At 35.5% G+C, this 14,962-nt stretch overlaps 1 protein-coding gene across 2 annotated transcripts in view; it reads left to right on the top strand.

Moving 5' to 3' along the window:
* Window positions 1–14,962, top strand: part of LOC145683302 (brachyurin-like) — a 365,263-nt gene that overhangs the window by 162,594 nt on the left and 187,707 nt on the right. For both annotated transcript variants that reach the window (XM_081754664.1, XM_081754662.1), the window contains exons 4-5: window positions 10,763–10,899; window positions 14,331–14,422. In XM_081754664.1, the coding sequence (XP_081610790.1) occupies window positions 10,763–10,899; window positions 14,331–14,422 (229 nt within the window). The remainder of the gene's footprint in view (window positions 1–10,762; window positions 10,900–14,330; window positions 14,423–14,962) is intronic.

Raw genomic sequence — 14,962 nt, 5'->3', positions numbered from 1 at the left:
GCTCTCACATAATCAATGTTGTGAACTTGAACTATGTTGTGTAATGCGTCACAAAGGAAAGGACTTTATCAAGAGGTGTCCTTTCGTGGATGAAGCATAAAAGTCAGCTACAGTGGCGTCGTTCTAATATTGCGTTCGGGTGAAACGATTGCTTTTATTTCAGAACGGTAAAAAGAATAAACTATGAAGTGTATATAGCTCAACTCGGTTTAAAAAAAATGCAAACGGTCATGTGCCCTTGGGTACCGGACATCAAACTATACATATATATTTTTCATTGACTATACGAAAGTTATTATGTAGACAATGATTGGATTGGTAGAGGGGTCTAGCACCTCTAAATCAAATTATTGTTGTTTGTACCGAAGCTGTGTTTTATGCTTCTATCCGGTTAACATATACAACAAAAGATAGGTCCTAAGGTATTTAACATACCCATGTGTTCTTTTCTATTTATAATAGATAGGAACACTAAGAAAGCAAATCAGCACAATTTACTGAATTCGGATCCTCTGTTGAGTTTCTCTCCTGCATGTTTCACTACGACACTTGCTGATTTACCACATTCACCAGGGTTTCTATTCACCTGGGGTATACACTGATAAACGAATTGTTGCACTGGAAATCGCTGGCACATATTTACTGATTTGAACTATGGTGGCCAATTGGCGTTGACGAGTCTCTTCCCATGGAGGAGCACATGGTTTTGGAAGCAATTTGATGTTGTCTTAAGGCGGTTATTCCTTCTCTTGGATCCCATACCAAGGTTAATATTTTTGGGTAAAGTGTAGTAGAGATATAAATTTGTGCTAATTTCTTCACCACCATAGGGATTCCTTCCAGGCTTCCTTTTTACCAAATATTTATCTTCCAGCTTCTTTTGAAAAATCATGATAAGTGTTCGAAATGACCAAGCAATGGCCATTAATTTCATTCCTGTTTCATGGCTTCTAAGTAGGATACGAAGGGGTAGTGTTATTCTTCTGACTGGTGTGAGCTTTTCATGAAGGGATAAAGGCTTCTTCTGATATTGGATTTGCGGAGTAGACTTTGTTTTGAATAGGGAGACCATTTGATGAACCATTTGATGCGGTGTACGCAGCCTTAGCTTTTGGAGACGTCTGGATAAATTCGGACGTCGGTCTGGCTTCCAGATCTCATGGAGTCGTCTCTTCAGACACCATCCGGCGGTAGAATCTCTGAACTGGACTCTATCAGGTGAAGTCGGGGGTTGGCGTGGCTTACCTCTAAGCCTTGGCTAGTGAGTGGTTAGGCAGAAGTACTACATGGTCCTAAACAGAAGCTCGCCGATCTGTTACAGTAATTTGTCACGTAAACGTTGCTCATGGACTGCTTACTCACTACTCAGCATCTGATGGACGATGCTGAAGACAGGTGAGAAGAAAACCTGTGCTAAAAAGTATATGTATCATATTTTTGTATTATGAACACCATAGCCTTACTTTATGAACTTCCTATAGTTGTGATTGTCATAAGATTGGCCGATTGCAAATCGAAATGCTAACGTTTTCGTAGATTTACCAAATTTGTTTACACTATGTAAGGCAATAAATATCGCAAATATTTTTGTGGGGTCACGCTGGCTCAGAGAGCGGACATGGTATTCCTGTCCCTTTTACAAGCCGTACTAGTATAATAGTACTTATTTAAATATTATTATTATTATTGTTATTGTTATTATTATTACTATTATTATTATTATATTATTCTTACTACTAATGAGAGACGCACTCCGACATAAACTTACAGGAATGCGGAATAACGTAAAAAAATGTAATATGGCGGGAGATCACGGTTTATTCTGTACCGTGCAATAAATATTAAGTGGATTATAAAAGCTTAGGTCCGGACCAATTTCTTCGTTTATATGTCGAGAGGATATATAGAGTAAGAGAGAGATAGGATGAGGAGAAACACATTCAGGTGCGCGCGCATTCACTCGATAGAATCTCTATACTCTATACATGTTTGAGATTATAACCGGTATTGTCTGGTTTGTGATTAACGTGAATCTAGTCACTTCAATTCCTAGCCAGGTGGCCACCCTGCAGGAACTATATTACTAGTATAGGAAGTTACTGACAACCAATATGTAGAGATAACAATGATCAGAGTAACAGTATAATACAAAACTGGACGTCATCCAGAGCATTTCATATGCACCTAACTTTACATAGCTCATCATACTGGATAAGTATGGCAAATATTTCGTTATTTATTTCTTTATATATATTTTTAAAAAATCTCCCACCCACGTCAAATTTGCATAGATATTATAGACGGAATATTTTGATAAATATTTTCAAGCGTCCGATAGCGGACTCGTACTGGTGTTCATTGTTTTTTTTTTTACTCGGCTGTACAATACCACTTGAAAAACACTAATAGACACAGTAAACTTTCATATTGAAAGAACACTATAAGTGGTTACATTGAAAAAATATTTTTATTTTGTAAAATAGGCAGTTCAACCTACGGTGACGTCTTCGCGTGAGTTATTTCCTATGGAATGCACTCAATGAGAGTACTTCCGGAGATAGTGGTTCTTACCACAGATAGTTTCGTTGCTAAGTTTAAAGGGAACAAAAACATCCGTTGATAACGTATCATTCATATTTAAATCGTAAGTTACATCATAGTGACTCTGTTGAAGTAAAATTAAGTTCTCTACTTATCGAGCAACTGCAAGAAAGGAAATGTATGCTTCCTAGTTCATTCATTGACCAATGTATAGATGTAATTCCTGTTTTCCGCCCTGCAGGTGTAAATTTAAAAAGTTTAAACTGCACTAGTTTCCCAGAACTCGACGTGAAGAGAGAAAATCGGAAACGTTAAACAATTCACGACGAAGTCATATTCGTTTGATTTAATTATAACACGCCCTAGATATTCTTCATTTCTGACTCGACCAAGAGTGTCAAAATTGCTTTTTAATTCCGTTTCCCACTCGACTGAACTCTCTTCCAACTTGTAACGAGGAGGAAGGATCTCAGCCTCTGACATATTAGCAGGCTCATGTTGCGCCTTTGTCCCGCATTACTGGGACAGTGATACATTATTCGAGTCATTTAATGGTTGGCAACCTTTTTGGGACTGGAGCTGAGCCCAAGCACCTGAGCTAAATTCTTGATGTTCTGTAACAGAAACGGTGCTCACTTTTGTGTGATTACTTTCTTCCGTCCCTTTTTTGCTAGGTGTCGGGACTAGTGTGCCTAAGAGCAAACCACCAAGCAAAATTTCGCCAGTAATTGGAGATCCTAGAAACATGACAGGGATTTGGAGTTTCCCAGCGGTATTAGTCACTTTTAATTGAGGGAAAGAACATTGATACCATGTCCTCAATCGTATTGCGCAAGACCATCGGACTCTTGCCTTAAGGTTACTGTTACCGCAATTGTATTTTTTACCTGAGGGAAGTTAGCGTGTATTTAATTACTGAGGCTAGTAGTAGTAGCTTTAATTATCTCACCTTGACACTGCTGTGCAATTCCCTCTCTAATCGCCTGTTTCTAAAGTAGTGGTTAGCTGACGGTGCTCTGAGTGGATAGCGTTTTAGCGTCCTTATCGGGACTCTTACTAACCTCTAACTGAGGAAATTCTCCATGTAAATCTACAACAAGGGTCTCCGAATATAGAGTAGTTACAGTAATGGAGGGTATGTGGGTGGGGGAACATGTTTTACTGCCGTCGCTGTATTCCTCTTGTTCTCCGAGGGTTTTCACGAGAACTATCATCCTCTGATTTACGGAAATATTGTCTTCGTTTCAGATTTCGAGAAAAAGTTGAGCATCCTCTCACAGACGATGAAGTATCTGATTTAGCTAGGAGATCGACTGAGTTTGCGGCCTTCCCATCTCTAAGTTCTCTTTGCTTGTTTGTGCGTGAATTCACATATTTGAATGGGGAATGAAAATTATTTCCTGTTCTACTGCCTTTATTTTCATTAATGCTTATTTCGCTTAGTAATTTTTGGGAGGGGGAGACCGAAGGATGACCATCCTTGCGAGATGGCTCTGGACATGACTTCGAGGGCAGCCTGCGGTCTTTCCGTGATCGATTCTTATTACGAAGTATCAGACGCAATGTGTCCTAGGTACGTCCTGTACTGTGGAACTAGAACTCGAACTCAGCGTAAGCGAGTCTAAATACTGTATTTGGTTCCACGTATCAGATACTCTTGATTCATTCTCTATCCACCGACCAAATTCCGGTCGTCGTGTTCCTATCGCCCTCCTCTTATCACAATGAATACAATATACATTTCCAAATCGGTCTCGTATAATGTAATGCGTTCCATCAGGAATGGGCGAATATGGACCTCGTCGAAATCCCAAATCTCGGAAAGCTTGTTTAATCTTTTCAGAAAAACTCATATTTGTTCGTATGCTGTGTGGGCGCCCTTTTTCTCATGACATTGCTCCAATATTCTTATTCACTACCTGTTATAGTAATCTACTTAAGATAATGAATTAATATCGTTATTATAATTTACCACTTCCTTCCTTTCTACATTTCCGATAGACCCAACTTTCTTTTTGTTAACAAAATAAAAGAAACGGTCGTTTACACTATTAGGTTTTATTTGAAAGGATGAAGAGAAAAATTAATATATCGGATCTGCATTAGCACGCGGGCTCGTTGACCTTTAACTCTATACAATTTTCAGGTGACTGGGTGAAGCCTGGTATTCAAAAGTGACAAGGGATGGGTTGGACAGTGTCCGAGCAGAATTCTATTTGTATAAAACTACGCTAAAACTTAGGTATTTTTTTCTTGTACTGCCAAGAGAGACTTCCGCTCGCGCAAGACAGATACTTAGCTAGCCACTGGATAGTCATTAAAATATCACTCTAAAAGAATATTAGACAAAATGCTAAACCTAAAACACAAACATAAATACAGTCTTAAAAAAAATATAAATTCACTTTACCTACAACAATATTTTGGCAAAGAAAAATCCAGAGTATGGAGGGCGGGATCGGAGAAAAAGCGTCAAGACAGTGAAAATACTACCCGGAAAAGCCTCCACCAAAGTTATTACAATATATATATTTGGGTGTGTGTACATGTACACACTACCTCTTACACTAAAATCTGAGGGAGTTGGCAAGGGTCAAGTGGCGACCCTAATTTAGTTACTACGTAAGTATGCAGAAAACTAGTTATGTGGTTCCTAGAAGGATCCTGAAAAAGAAACATACTTACTTTAGCAAATATGGGTATTAGATTCCCATGAGGCCATTATCGAGGCTGGTCCCAGACTGTTCCTCTAGGTGAATCTTCCTTAAGCAAGTCTTACTTTGTTGTGAATGCACGCAGAATAGGTGTCGGAAGAGTAAGATTGAAGGAGAGTGAGACTCATAGAGAACATTCGATTCCGACACACCTTTCGTTCACGAATGTGTCTCACACTCTAATTCAGTACTTGCTTAAGCAACTTCCAGTATCATGTCCCTTGGATAAGATAGTGAGTAGTCAGCTATCCTAACAGCCTCGAGAAAACCTTCTGTCATCAGCGCCAAGTTCACAGGATACTTATAAAGAAAACGGGGACGTTAGCTACAATACACTAACGGGATCCAGTAGCATAGTATGTCTATCGACTAATCCTCCCAACAGCTGATAATAGTCATTAACTTTAAAACAGTAATCAAAAATAATAATTCTTTAAGCCAATAAATTTATTACAAGACTAGTTAAACTAATTTACACAATAAAATTACAAATAAGAATTCCGAAGTAACTCAGCATTTCATTAAGATTACAAGAGTCTTATTTAATATCATATTTTAACTCTTTATGTAGTTTATTTTCGTAATATTAAACACCAAAGTGAATACCCTTTATTTCACTGGCTATCTCACGTCTGTAAGGTAGTCTACCTACGTCCCAAAAAGGAACGTATTGCGAAAATAATTTACTAAGCTAGAGTTATTGATCTGAATGACGGAAAGTTGTTAAAGTCCAAAGTTTCAGCCTCCCAACCTTCATATCTGCACTTTCTTTGCCGTTTAGTAGTAAATATTAAAAATTCATTTCTTACATACCTGAAGAAGCTTCAGCACTAAGTGTTGACTGACACTCCGTCCGACGACGTTGAACCAAGACCCCCACAAGGAGAACACCACGCAAGACTCACCCCCAAATCACCCCCGACAATTTCCTTTTCTAATTTTTATATGCGCCGTCTGACATAAGATCACCCATTTAGGAACTGAGTCGGCAGAAGCCGTTCTTATTTTGTGGTTTTGAGATAAAACTACCCAATTTTACCAGACACCGTCATTCCCTTCCTTTTAAAAATAACGCAACCCAAGACATCTGGATGTGCAGAGACACTGACGAATTTAGAATAATTCTGATCGTCATACTTCAGGAGAACTCAATTCCGTAATTTTCTTAATTGCGTAGAATAGAGTTCTCAGAAACGCTCTGACTTTTGTTCGTCACGTATTTCAGGGAATTGTTTGTTGATAATTTAATACGTGTTTATCATCGGCTCCTTACTTACGTCAATCCTTTCATCGTGGCTTGCTCTGTTACCTTTTCCAAAGGTGTGGGAGAATTAAAAAGACAATAAAAAATAACAATCATGTTGGCATGGTGCCTACAAAAGAACCAAATTTCAATAACGAACCTCTACCGATTTCCCTAAGAATAGGGTCACCTCACGTCAGTAGTGGCCGAAGTAAATCAGTGGCGGCTTCACCCTAGTTTCAAGACCAGGCTAATGTTACACCGTAACAATATTGCAAACAACATATGTTCGGTACAGAAAGCAACACTAAGGCAAACCTAATTCTACTGTAGATCGTGAAGTATCAAATTTGATTCCAGTTCCTACCAAATACTAAAATGTTTAGCAGATATGCAAGGTAAAATGTGGATAAAATGATCAAGCAAATTATGTTTCTACAGAATATATCCCTTTATTGAATTCTCAGCATGCACCCAAGTGGTCTTTGTCATTCATAAACAACATGTGTGCGGTACGGAAAACGAAACTAAATTCCAATCTAACGAATATGAACTTCCGTGGGTTGTGTTGACCCTAAGATCATGAGTTCGTTTCTGCTGATGTGGAAGGCAGTCGAAAATGTTTATACATGTCCCATACAGTTACGAAAAACCACGGTCTTGCGTTCGATTGCGGTGAAAGAGCTTTCAAAATGAAAGCATGTATAGGGTTCGGGTTCGATTCTCGGTGATGAAGCATTGAATATTTTAAGACATTAAGTTAATTCGATTCTTTCTGTCGTGAAAAGAAAATGAATGCTAAGTGCTATATACGTCCCATTCTTTTCTTTCATACATGGAATAATTTAACTCTAAATCGTGTAGACCAAATTCGATCCCAGCTCCCCACCAAAGTGCATTTTTAAGTACAGAATATTTATATCGTAAGTTAACGAAGGTACAGTCAAGGTTAGTTGTTTGCTTCACTTTCATGATTCAAGTTCTAGTTCCTCATCGAGTTCGATTCTCCCTAAGAAAGTACGCATATGTGTCTTTAGTGGGAATATTATGTTCATAAGTTAGTGAACAAACCTAAAATATAAAATGTAAACAGTTGGAACGTACAGGTAAGCAATTTTAACATACAGCGTACAGTAAGCCGAAGGCTTCGAAAAGGGATAGGACAACTAGTAATAACAAAATCATCTTCTTTTAGTCTTCTAAGCTGGTCTAATAGCTAACATGGATCTGTGGTGAACAGGGCCCTGAGTTCGATTTCCAGAATGAGAGGGAGAGTTCGATTCTCTCTCAGAAAGCACACATATATATATATATTTAGTGGCAGCATTATCTCCACAAGTTCAACACGTTTTAAAACAATCATGAACATCAATATTCATCTCAGTAACAAAGAGCCCAGTTTATACATGTCCCATACACTTAAGAAGAACCATGGTCTTGCTTTCGATTCAGGTGAGAGAGCTTTCATACTTAAGGTCCTGGTTCGATTCTCGATTTTTATTCGGGTTCGATTCTCGATGAAAGAGAGAGAGAGAGCATTGAACACTTGAAAGTAGTAGAATGCTTCGAAATGAAGAGCTTAGAACAATATATATCATATTCTATACTATAGGGGGACCTAACGCCAATCAATATATATAAGTATACTCTTTCGCAGATGGATTAAGGGTTCCAAAATAGCTATTCAATACAAGACAAAAAGACGAAGACCAATCAATTGGGAAGCTTTGATCACTGAATATCAAAGAATTGGGTTGTGGGCTAAAATAGCTCAAAATTCTATGCAAAATAGCTCGTCAATATAAGACAAAAATCGAGGACCAATCAATTGGGATGCTTCGATCACAGAATATCATAGGATTGACTGGGGCGTCTAAAATAGCTACCCAATGCTTTGAGAAGCTTCCGTTCTTAGCTTTGGAGGTGAAGGCAGAGCGCAGGGGTTCAATTAACTATCCGATACACGACAAGAACACGAAGACGAAGAGGCATTTTTATCATGCTTCTATAGCTGATAGCTGTCCAAGAGTATACTTCTTTAATATAACATACCAACATACTGATTTAGGCAGGTTTAGGGCCGGTTTAGGTCCCATGGGAACCTTCCTAGGCCAGGCATAATGGTCAAAGGTCAAAACCAGCTATCTTAGAGTTTTTCTACTGATACGTTGTACTTTTAAAATGATCAAACACGAGTTTTTCTGTGTTGGCATCTCTCGTACCGTTTGCGATTTCTAGGGGTGGCAAAGGACTTTCTAGACACCGTGTATATTAATATAACTCGCAATGTATTATATGCATTCGGAAAACTTTAATTACATGTTCTTAATAGGTGCAATTAGTGCTTTCGATTGATGTATAAACCATCGTCACTTCGATATATAATCTCCCTCCCTTCCCTTGTTAGCGCAATCATACAATGACATTTTTCCGACACTTTAACAAAATTAAGCATCGTCTCCATAGCTAAGAAGATATTATTCCCCCACAACGTTATGCGTCTTTATTTCATCTAGAGCTTTTTTATATTACTTGCAAATGTTAGGCTCATACCGACAGGATCCATTTGCTTAATCGAGAAAAAAAGAAAAAAAGTAATGTGTTTTCTTAGCATACTATAGAGTTATTCGCATGCATTCAAATACTCTTATTCAAAGTCCCTCACTTCAATACACAGTTTTTTCAAAGACTTAGATATTTATCTCCGATGCTTTTCAACTTTAAGAGTGAATTTAAGATTACAAGCACGCATATTTTATTTATTTTACTTTCAATTCTACAGACAGGCAAAATCAACTTTGATTTCCAACTAATTTCAACACTTTCAGCACACTGCAACACAGTTGCTTTACTGTTATTTTCAGCACATGAGAAATCAATATAAATGTCGCTGAATTAACAGATCATCTGTAAGAACTTCTTGAATATTACTGACAGGTTAATTATTCCTGCATTCTGTCAGATAGATAAGCATGCCCTAACACAATGGCAGCCACAGTGATTCTCGTGCTTACCATCCATGATGTTCAGTTTTACATTCTTTCTGTCTGTTATCTAAATCTTTCTTTCAGTAATGAGTTACACCACCTAGGGACTGCAGTAAGCGATAATCAAACCTTTCAAAAGATTTCATAAAGAGCTTTGAAGGAACGAGCAAAAGACTCTTCAAACTAACACAGGTGTTGATAGAACAACAATTATCTAAATTTTATAGTATTTCACACTTCCATATGTTCTAGTTAGCTATACATAACCATACTTTACTCCCAATGTGTTATCTCATGTGTAATAAGGAATAAACCTTCGAATATTTTTCAGCAAATTCATGGAACCCAGAACTGCACACTTCGCATCTTCTCTGAAAGAAAACTGAGTATCATTAGTTTTCCAGAAAAAATACAATCCAACTGGCGACCATACACTCTGCCTCTAAAGGATCATTTCTTCTATTTGTGTTCTCATAATACCGTGATTGTAGTATTCAAAGTGTTTTGTTCTAAATTTTAAGAGTATGGGTTTTGCATTTGGATAAGAGAGTGATCGGTTTTCACATTCAAAGCTAGTGTTGTTAAAGTCGAATAGTATGTTGTGTCGGGAATCTGTAAAATAGTTGTTTATGATACAAGCAGATCAGATGTGCTTCTGTTACAACAAACTTTAGAGAACATTTACGTATCATACTATTGTGAGATCGAAAGAGTGTTAAATATATTTTATTACAAAAAATGACGTTATTAGAAATTATTCCAGAAAAAATCAAGTTTCAATACCCATGGATAAAATCGGAATAGTTCATTTCATTCCTTCTGTATAAAGTTAATCAAAACTATTTTGTAGTAAACTATTGAGTTCTTTGCCAATAAATGTATGGGTAATACTAATTTAAAAGTATGATGTAAGGAGACAATATACAACGTTATGTTTTCATTTAATGTGAATAGAGGTCCAATTTTCAAAATATACGTACATTTATATAACTAAATATGTTAAATATTAAGTCAATATCCGGAGTTAATGTAATATACTTTTGTTTTATGTACTTATATATTGTTTCACATTAGAGTTGGGTGTTTGTTGCAGATCCAGCCTATGATTACGTCCAGGCTCTTGCATCAAACCCATGTAATATTATTATATGAGAAAAGTAATTCATTGAATGAAACACATTCTTCATTTTACATAATATGTAAATGAATGTAATAATAATTAAGGATAATAATTTATTACAAAACGATGTATTTTTTTATAATTCTTTCATATTTAGGTGAATTTCCGTACCTTGTGAGACTTGAAATACGGAGCCCAGATTACGACGAACTTCTCCCTTGTGGAGGAACCTTAATAAGTCCATATTGGGTTATAACTGCAGGGCATTGCTTAGATGGATTTGAATTGATTAAGGTCAGTGGTCAGTCGGAAATGTTTCAATTATTTTAATGAATAACATACGTTTTATCATCCGTTATTGAGATTATATTAAGATAATTCTAGTCTGCATGTACTTAGCTATTCTGGATTTTGGTAGGTGTTCCTTAGTATGGCAGAAAACAAAAGATTTAAATCCGATCATCTGGATCGCATCTTTGTTATCAAAACTGAAATTTGTCTAATATTGGGTTATGAAGCCGAGTGTTACCATTGTGTGCATTATCTCTTTTTCTCTCTGTGTTATATTTCCATTCTTCTTTGATACTGAATCCAACTGAATAACACAAACAAATGCATTCTTTGTTCTGAGCGCGGCAGCTGCGAAAATCTGAGATCTCACGAACGAGCTTACATTTTTATCGTATGGCTCTTAGATACGAAATTCGGTCTAATGTCAATCCCAGGATATAAGGAGAAGATACAAAATTTAAAGGTCTACAAGCGAGATTTTTGTAGATATGTCGGACTGTAAAAATAGCTGAACATTTCAATCCTCCTTAGAGGGGATATTTTGCAAGACAAAGTATTATGCAATGAAATTATATTTAGCCTCCTGTGTAATGAGTGTATATATTCAAAATTCCATGGTACCGTACCTAATAGTTTGGAGAAATCGGAAAACAAGCCCCTCTTCAACCAATGGAACATATGTGTACAGCCTGTAAGTAGGGTCCAAAACATTTATATATATATATATATATATATATATATATATATATATATATATATATGTGTGTGTGTGTGTGTGTGTGTGTGTGTGAACATTCAAGTTTCAATGTGGTTAGGTGAAGCTAGATGTTTTAGATACAAGCTCATAACTGACTCTATGGATCGAATATTTCATACATTACTTTTAAAAAAGAATAAGTGGCACTTTCTTGAAACTCGTAGAAGGAAGAATAGGTGAAAATCCTCTTTTTCGAATTTTGAACGCATTTGGACGCATCACCCACCCCCTCTTGTTACATATTACAATGAAGGTATATTGACAAAACCGCATTATGTTACCCTTTTCTTCCCATAATCATCATCCCATTTCAGCCACAATTCACACTTCCATGGCTTGGGTGGGGTGAGTTTACACTTAAGCAGCTTCTAGAGAGAAACCAATAAACAGTTTACCGAAGTAAGGAAAACTACTGATCCCATAATCCTATGGACTGTTTTCGGTTTTTACGTGTTATCGACTTCCTAGTGTAAATCTCAATTCCGCTCCAATGGAGAATGTATTTAAAGTTAACCAGTATTCGGAGATTCATCTTTCATTTCAGAGATCCCGAAAAGTAAGAATTGGATACCAATATATGCGGTTCCCGAATACGTTTACATGTCAATCTAACCAAATCACTTTCCACTCTTATAAAAATATAATATGTACTTTGTACGATACCTTCTCACTATTACGAGTGTTACTTTTCGTCACAACCACCTAGTAAACTACATACTTAATTCTAATAGTGGTCGTTCCGAATATTTTTAGTCACATACTAGCAATTCATACGGAACATGAGCCCCTAAGTATGATTCAATTAAAAGAAAAAAGTGACGTGTTAGGCAGAAACCATCTATGTAACTAGACTCAAGAATCTCAAATTGTGATAAATTATTTGGTGTACCTAAGAAAGTTTAAAAAATACCAGTAGTTTAAAAAATAGAACTCCCTTCTTCTGAAGTTAAAACACACAATTTACCTGAATTAACAAATAGACGACTGGCCACTACTACGAACTACAGTAACAAAACACTGATTATTCTTTCTTTCTTATCGACTTCAATAAAATTTACCAAAATGTGTTCCTGAATTCCCACAAATAGAAGTTGAAATTTCGGAAACACTATGTCACATATGCTTTTGTACATTCTTTACTCTCTAATACAGAATGCATCTTTAATAGCTTTCAGAAAAATATTGAAAATCTGTAAATATTGATTTTGCATATATAATATATTTCAAATGACGTGTTCGAAAACTATTTCGACATAACTTATTAGGTTGTTTAAATATTCGTTAGAAGTATGTGTGATATAATTATGTAATGTATCCTAGAAAGCCGTATAATATCGGGACTCAATAGACTCAATAGAACATATGAACTGTTTATAAAATATTGTATTATTAGAGTTTTCATTATTGGAAATTTAACACTTTACACTTACACAATTTGTTCTAAAACAAAGCGTTATATAGCGAAATTTCATACAATTTATATTAATAATGAAAATTTATAGTATATTTATCGAAGGATGAATTGTATAATACACTGTATACATTATGATTTATTACCTTGAAACACATTGGTAAACTTTAAAAAAAAATGATATTATGGTAAAACACTAATTTTGGAATGAGAACTTTTTTTACACTGTCTTCAATACCTTCATATTAATAATATTAACAGTGTTTGCAACCAAACATATCTATTTTCTTCAATGCCACTATCTCAGGTTATAAGATATTTCAAGTCGGCGTGTTTAGGGAAAACGCATAGTACTACAATAATACCCTTCAATAGAAAAGGTGTTAATATTATACAGGTATTGTATTCAATATTTTAGTATATTTTCAATAAACATAAAGCTTGAGTGATTTATTAATTTATAATGTTTATCTATTCCGGAAGTTTGAGAACGATACTCAAAGGTTGACTGAGTATGTTCTTCAAAATCATCTATTTTGTGAAATCATTTTCAAAATTAGTGCCTTTCCAAGCTGTTATAATCTTATGCGAATTGCTTTATTTACTTCAAATAACAGGCTATCACAGTTTTGTAATTTAAACATTGTATCTAATTTAAATCAATTTAATCATGTCTCGATATATTTTGTTATATCAAATTGTTCCAAACTCTATAACGATAATTCCGATTTTTGAAAACTATGGTGCATTAAATAAAATGCTACCAGTGATGATTGTATTTTGAAATAAATCTTTATCAGCGAATTAAATTTCCAATCCTTTATGATTTTTTCCTATTACACGAACATGCTACCATAGTATTCAAAAGAAACTTACTCTCGATACGAATTAACCAGTCAGTATTTGCTTGCGTTTTTCCTACTATAAAGATTTTCAAATTAGATCTATATCGATGTTTGTGCTGTTCTAGAGTTTTGAGTGTGTAATGCTGAATAAGAAGAAGTGTTACAGTATGTATTCTTTTACTATGTAAAATTCAAATATCTAATAGTTTTGCGAAGTATTATTGAAAAATATACTGTAGCTTTACATTTTGTTAGCAACAGTGTTCGCAAAGTGATATCTGAGAGCATGCCGAATCATTTATCTCGATTGGTGTTTCGAAATTAAAAACTGCTTTAAATCTTATATGGTTGTTTCAAGAAAATCGGTATATATATAAAAATCTATTTATGTGAGATATATTGTTGGCAAATTTTGTTTCAGATTGTGGCTGGAGATCACAATTTAGAAGAATCAGAGGGAACAGAACAATATCTATATTCATCAGTGATATTTTTTCATCCAAGTTATGTTGTGTAAGTACAAACACACGCTAACACACACAACTACATACGAACATATAAATATAATTCGCCCTTTATTCTGACACACCCTTGTAGCTTGAATATAATAGACACGTAACCACGAAATGTCATATCAGCGGAGTATTTATATGTAGATATTCTTTAATTCACTGTGCGACATACAAGAAACATCAGTTTTGTCTTCCCGTCATTAATCTCTACTTCAAAGTGAACTATGTCAACCTGCCAATAAAACTGAAACTACAGTAGGTCTAAATTCGTGGTATCGCGGTCAGAATGCTTCATGTATCTTTTAGCTACCATAGTTAAAATGGAAACTAAATATTACCTCGAGTGATTTAACCATAACTCATGGGACAAATCCTATAATAAATTTATTATTAAAACAAGCAAATTAAAACCCTATATCATTTACACCAGCACACAATCTTAATACCTAATATGAGTGAAGGTGGATCATTAGAGTTATAGATTTTATTCTAAGAAATTCCAAACAAGTGTTCAATTAAAATATTTAATGCAATTCAGATT

Source organism: Thermobia domestica, chromosome 4 (assembly GCF_964235325.1).
Source record: "Thermobia domestica chromosome 4, izTheDome1.hap1.1, whole genome shotgun sequence".
Taxonomy (NCBI): Eukaryota; Metazoa; Arthropoda; class Insecta; order Zygentoma; family Lepismatidae; genus Thermobia; species Thermobia domestica.
Note: the sequence above shows the minus strand (reverse complement) of the source record. Positions and strands in the feature narration are given on the sequence as shown.